This window comes from Nicotiana tabacum, chromosome 10 (genome assembly GCF_000715075.1).
Source record: "Nicotiana tabacum cultivar K326 chromosome 10, ASM71507v2, whole genome shotgun sequence".
NCBI lineage: Eukaryota > Viridiplantae > Streptophyta > Magnoliopsida > Solanales > Solanaceae > Nicotiana > Nicotiana tabacum.
This window is the reverse complement of record NC_134089.1, coordinates 129,493,570-129,500,468: the sequence shown is the minus strand read 5'-3', so window position 1 is coordinate 129,500,468 and position 6,899 is coordinate 129,493,570. Positions and strand designations below refer to the sequence as shown.

The window sequence follows — 6,899 nt, the reverse complement described above, 5'->3', positions numbered from 1 at the left end:
CAAGGCCATATACAAAATGGTGACACTTGATCAAGTCTTATTAAGTGGCAAATTGGGCACATTTCCCAACACTAACATATCAATTTTCTAGTTTATTTTTAGTAAAAGAATTAACAAAGATATGACAAAACCCATGTTCAGAAAACGTCTCCAACTTCAATTGAACTTGAAGAGTTCCTTAGGATCCTACTTAACGTTCCAATGGAAACTTCATACGTAAAAGATCACAAATTTTTGGTGATCAAAATAACCACACATCACAAAGACTACTACACGGTCAGATGAGCAGCAACGCACGAAGATATCTTGTCATTTTTCAATTCAGTTTGGTTAAGCCCTTGGAAAATGCATACTTATGGGTCACTGGCTAGAAGCCATCAATGGCCTTTCGCCTAGTTGTTTCTAATTCCGAGTTGGGTGATGAACAGGTATGTTAAGGCTATCCCTTCTTTCTTTTGGCATGATCCATATGATACGAACGGAACGTGCAAATGCACAAATTCCACGAATGACTCTATTCATAGAAGTATTAGAGATATCTGTGTTCTTGAATTTCCGTGTGTTATAATGTCTTATCATTTGTTCATGGGTCTCAGAAAATTACGAAAATTGAAAAGAGTTTACTTTATGATATTACTCAGAGGCAAAATGGTCTTATGACATTCCGAATAATTTTATTGATGTACTTTTTATGCACTGCATTCATGTGCACTGACCCATGACCAGATGATGTTATATACGCGTATATATGTAAATATATGTATATGGGATATGGGAAAAGGTTACGGCGTTATATACGCATCACCACCTGATTAGCTGGTATATGATGATGATGTTGCCCACAGTGGCTGAAATATGATTCAAACGGCGTTATATACGCATATATATGTATGTACTCAAACGGCGTTATATACGCGTATATATGTAAATATATGTATATGGGATATGGGAAAGGCTATGACATTATATACGCACTACCACCTGATCAGCTGGTATACGATGATGATTTTGCCTACGGTGGCCGGTATGATATAATGGAATGCCCTCAAAGGCTGATGATGTTATGAAACATGTACCTATGCACGACATGACGTTCACACGCACATGCATGACGCTAAAAGTAATCTATGATCTACAAAGTTATTCATACTTACAGGCTGAGTCATGTACTCTATATGTCTTCCATGTCTCTTATGTATTTATTTATGTGCCTTACATACTCGGTACATTATTTGTACTGATGCCCTTTTGCTTGGGGACGCTGCGTTTCATGCCCGCAGGTCCCGATAGACAGGTCGAGAGCCCTCCAAGTAGGCTATCAGCTCAGCGGAAGATGTTGATGCGCTCCATTTGCTTCGGAGTTGCTCGTTTGGTTAGTATGATTTAGATGTGTATTGTTTGGTATGGCAGGACTCTGTCCCGACCTATATGACATTTATGTATTCTTAGAGGCTTGTAGATATATGTCTTGTACGTGAAAGATTGTACGGCCCTGTCGGCCTATGATTTGAGTTTATAAATTATTATGTTGGCCTATTAGGCCCGTATGTCACGTGTATATGATGATGTAATAAGAAAGATACGTTACATTGGTACTCGGTTGAGTAAAGTACGGGGTGCCCGTCGCGGCCCATCGGTTTGGGTTGTGACATAACCAACATCCCGCCTAAGTGACCGAGTAGTAAAAGATAACATAGCCCACCCTATATCCCCTTCTCGTCACCTGTCGAGTCGGAAGGAGCAGTGTCTAAAAGAACGACCGAGGCACACTTGGTACGAGAGAGTGTCGGACCAAGTAAATGGCAATGATGTCTTGGCTATATATAGTAGGGAAAAACCCTCGATAAGGGGGCTTTTTTTACCTTTCTCTCTCCCGAGCTCTCTTCCTGTAATCTTCATAGTAGAGAAGTAATCTGCAGAAAAACATGTAATGCTATCTCCCCCATTGATTGATGGGAGCCACAATGTTGAGTTTCAATAAGATCGACTTTATTTCTTTCATCTTATGTATTATTTACACTATTAGCTCTTTGATCTGGAATTTATTATGTGTGACTAAGATTTACCCCTTCATTTTCTTTGATTGATTTATTCAAAAAGATTCTGATATCTTTTGAGTCAAACATTATTCTAAGAAGAAGGTATAAGTTATCCCGACACTAATTACCTCACCCTCTACAAGGTATAAGTTATCTCGGAATAACTTATATTAGGTTTGCTAACCAAGCAAAGTATTAAGGTGGTATTATTTTTTTATACCAGCACTATATCTTCTTATACCTCATACCAAATGACCCCTTAGGGGTAAGGTGTATAAGAATAATGTTGAATATGGTGTATTAATAATACAGAGATTAGTAATGCATGTATTAATTATGCAGAGATTATTTTTTATACATTGTTTGGTGTGATGTATTAAAAATTAAAATGCATTAATTGTAATTTTAATTTTAATTAAAGAAGACCTGGTACCGATGGCAAAACTCCAAGATCACGGGGTCAAGCCCCCCACTCAAAGAAAATGGACCCAAGGTGAAGGGATACATATAGATATACGTAAAGCCTTCCTTTGAGAAGGTAACTCGCTCTATCAAGTCAGGAGTGATGATGTTAAGATCTAGGCAGTTGCAATCCACCTTCACAACATGAATACTGGAAGGACAAATAGAATAAAATAGTTGCTAACGGCCCAAGTCCGTGAAGAGCGGAGGGGACAAAAGTTATTGACGGTACTCAAATGTTTGGGAATGATGGTGCTTACCCTAGGAGGATCAACATCGACATCAACCTATTTATCTTTACTTCTCTCCAGGCCTCTACCGAAGAAGAGACCAGAGTTTTCATAAGACTCAGTGAAAGAAGCCATAATAAGAAGAAGATAGTGGAGTTTTTGAAGAAAATCGAAAAGAGAGGAAAGTAGAAAAAGGTTAAATGCAGAGAAGATATTGGACTTATGAAATATTGGAAGTGAAAGAGGTAAAATGATGAGTATAAATAAAGATATAGAAGGCGAAAATCGTGGTCATAATTACCTCGAGAACTGGCAAAAATGTTGCTAAATCGTGGGGCAACACGTGTTTGGGGTATTAAATGCGAGAAGACGTGCGTCCTATCAAGCGTCAGAGATTGTTCAGAAGGTTTTTACAAGATTTTTCACCACGAAAGGGATCTTAACCAACTTCTCGGTGACACAAAGATATGCCACCGGAAAGCATGGGGACTACCTGTATAGAGTAAAATTGGTTCATATTAAATGATCGAATGATAGCGTGACACATAGAACCGGAGACAGGCGAAAGACAAATCGAGTAAGAACCAAGACCGAGAACAACAACTATAGTTAGCATCGGATAGACCTCGAAGGTAACATAGTCAACGTGAGCGGGTCGAATGATTCATCATATGACATTTAATGAAGAATATTCCCTAGTATTAAATAGGCAGCTATTGCAGAGAATTTTGGCATTCATGACCTGCCGTTACATATTTTTCAATGACCCCCTCTATTTTCATTTAAGAGGGGCTTGATCCTAGGATCTTATTTCCTAGGTATAGCTATAAATAGTAGTTTCAACAACCATTGTAGAGATACAATATCATTGACAAAACTTATGCTACATTCTATTCTCAAGCTAAATAAGAAAATTTTACTTGCTCTTGCATATTGTTCTTATTTTTGTCCTCGGAAGCATCGCTCCCGGCGCTAGGCCTGCCATTTCCTCTGATTTTTACGCTAAATCTTACTTTTAATCTCATTTATTTATCATTTTTGGATCAAATAAGTTTGTTTGTATATAAACCACGTAACAAAATTTAAGCGTACGGGTAAACATGTGCATTACTAAAGAAAGGAGGGGAAAGAAAGTATAAAGTGGGATTTAAATCCGCCCTTGTAGACATTTAGTTAGTTGTAAAGATTAATAAATGACTTGTGGAGTACTACTAGATTAACTGTCGAAGACGTGCTATTTGATCGCTACAATCGCACTCGACGCTCGTTCCACGTGCATTTTCTCAACGCTAACTCCGTCTTCAACCGTCCACTTTCCGCCCTAACGTACTTCCTGTAGTATCTTTGATCATTATTCGGATTAATCTATTTCACTATTGTTTCAATGATTTTATCAAAGTCAAGGCTCTAATTAACTTTTCTGATAACAAAAGCAAAAAATATTGGAGTGTGTCCATGTTAAGTGACAGCTTCTTATCGACAGTTAACGTCCTCTCATCCATAAGAAGCGCAGCCCCACTTGTATCCTTTCTTGTTGCAAGGGCAAGAGAAGAGAAAAGTCGGTGCACATATATTATTTTTCTAAGTAAGAGAGAGCGCGGGGAACGCGGAGGGAGGAGGAATGAAATTATTACTATTATTTATAAACGTTCAAGTCTTTCACTCATCGATCATTCGATTATAAGCCAATGTTACAGAATAAGGTCCATTGCAATTTGCAGCAGCTTTATATGTATTTTTGTTACCAAAGAAAGAAAGAAATCTAAGGTTCAAGATCTTGAATTAAGATGACGACGGTAATTACCATCTCCTCTATCTTTTCTGTCTAATTCTAATTTCATTCTTAGCTTAAGATTTTTAACCGATTTTATATGTCTTAATTATCTTTTGGTTGAGTTCAGATGACAGAGATGAGAGTACATATGGATTGTGCTGGATGTGAGAGCAAGATCAGAAAATCTCTCGAGAAAGTTAAAGGTAAATCAGTTCTAGCAGCTTATTTTTTAGAGTTGCTAACTTCACTTATTATAGAGAATTACTTATAAAAACAAACTCCATCTGTTTCAAATTACTTTTTAGTCTGTCCAAAATAAATGACACATTTTTAAATTTGGAAATAATTCAACGTTAAACTCATTATTTTACTCATTTTACCTTTAATGAGAAACTTTTATAATCACACAAATATCATGGCCCCGCGAAACCTTAAGCTTTTAAGACCACAAGTTTCTAGTCTTCTTTTTTTTCTTAAACTTTGTGCTGAGTCAAACTACCTCATATAAATTGAAACGGAGGAAGTAATTATTTCACACGAAGATGTCGCACATCGCATCGGAGCGGGGTGGATGAAATTGAGGCTCGCTTCCGGTGTTTCATGCGATAAGAATGTGCCACCAAGACTTAAGGGTAAGTTTTATAGTGTGATGGTTCGATCAAATATGTTGTATGAAACTAAGTGTTGGCCAGTCAAGAACTCCCACTTGCAGAAGATGAAAGTAGCAGAGATGAGGATGTTGAGATGGATGTGTGGGTTTACCATGAGAGATAAGATTAAGAATGAAGCTATCCCGGACAGAGTGGGAGTAGCCTACGTGGAGGACAAAATGCGGGAGTCGAGACTGAGATTGTTCGGACATGTTAAGAGAAGAAGCATTGATGCTCTTGTTAGGAGGTGTGAGAGGTTAGCCATGGCGAGTTTGCGAAGAGGTCGAGGTAGGCCTAAGAAAGTACTGGAGAGAGGTGATTAGACAGGACATGGCGCTGCTTCAGCTCACTGAGGACATGACCCTTGATAGGAGGGTATGGAGGTCGAGGATTAAAGTAGAAGGTTAATGGGTAGTTTTTAGTTTCTCACCGATAGTTTTTGTAGCACGCATGCCCCTTCATATTCCTAGATTTTTATTGTCTTACGTGTTTTTATTCGCTTCAGGTATTGTATTCCTTGTTGCTAATATTTGGTACTGCTTATGCTTTATCTCTCTCTTTTTTCTTTTCTCTTCCTTCTTTCTTCCTTTCTTGATTTCCTCCTCTACTTCTTACCCTTCCTGAGCCGAGGGTCTATTAGAAACAATCTCTCTACCTGAATTAGATAGGGGTAAGGTCTGCGTACAGACTACCCTCCCCAGACCCCACCTGTTGTTGTTGTTGTTGACCATAGTTTAAAATTTATATTTAAAATTATTTTGTATATAGAAGTTTAAACTCAAAACAGAATGATGGGATTTGAAATATTGTGTTAAGGGGTATCTAATTTTGTGAAATATTCTATATTTCAGGTGTTGATAATGTAGAAATAGATATGGCCATGCAAAAGGTGACAGTAACAGGATGGGCAGACCAAAAGAAAATACTCAAGACAGTGAGGAGAACTGGTAAAAGAGCTGAAATATGGCAATTTCCTCATAATCCTGAGATGAGAAATTATCCTAATTATGTCACTGATCATTATTATCAGCAGCAAGGCTGCGGTGGTCCGTCCACGTATTACGCCGGAGAGCCACCGGCTTCCGCCTATAACTACCGCAAACACGGCTATGACAATTATGGTCGAGCTTACAGCCTTTATAGGGGCAATTCAAACACTTTTGGTAGCCGAGCTGGTGATACATTTAGCGACGAGAATCCTAATGGTTGTCACATTATGTGAAAATTGTTGGTTGAGCAGAATTTCCATTTCAATTTCACTATTTCACTATTTCACTTTTCTTTTCTTCTCTTTCTCCATCCTTTTTTGTCTATTGAAGGTTGAAAGAAAACCACATAATTTCCTTTCCTCTTTTGTCTTTTTTCTTCTGGTCCTTAAAAATTTATAGACTCAGTCATCAAGTAAAAGTTTGTAACATGTGTTTGACCAAAAGATATAGAAACTTTTTTGATTAAATCAATTAATGATGATGATGAGGGTAAATCTTAGTTAAGGATAATTAATTTTAGATCCGAAATGAATAATATGAATAGAAAAATATAGCTGAGTATAAGTGTTGGCCGTGATTATGGCCAGATTTAATAGCATAAAGAAAGATGCATTAAGTAACATTAAGTGACAATAAAATGTAAATAAAGGAAAAGATTCACCCAATCTTGAGTGAGACGGATCTTCTTTCATTTGATAAAGACGAATAATAGACAAATACAAGAACCTTAGGACCCTTTTTTGGATCTGATAAAG

At 37.5% G+C, this 6,899-nt stretch overlaps 1 protein-coding gene across 1 annotated transcript; it reads left to right on the top strand.

The window, feature by feature from the left end:
- Window positions 1-4,392: 4,392 nt before the first annotated feature.
- On the top strand, window positions 4,393-6,503 carry LOC107824889 (heavy metal-associated isoprenylated plant protein 28-like). The gene is made up of 3 exons (XM_016651698.2): window positions 4,393-4,527; window positions 4,633-4,708; window positions 6,007-6,503. The coding sequence occupies exons 1-3, from the start codon at window positions 4,519-4,521 to the stop codon at window positions 6,375-6,377; spliced, it is 456 nt and encodes a 151-aa protein (XP_016507184.1). The 5' UTR covers window positions 4,393-4,518; the 3' UTR covers window positions 6,378-6,503.
- The last annotated feature ends 396 nt before the right edge of the window (window positions 6,504-6,899 follow it).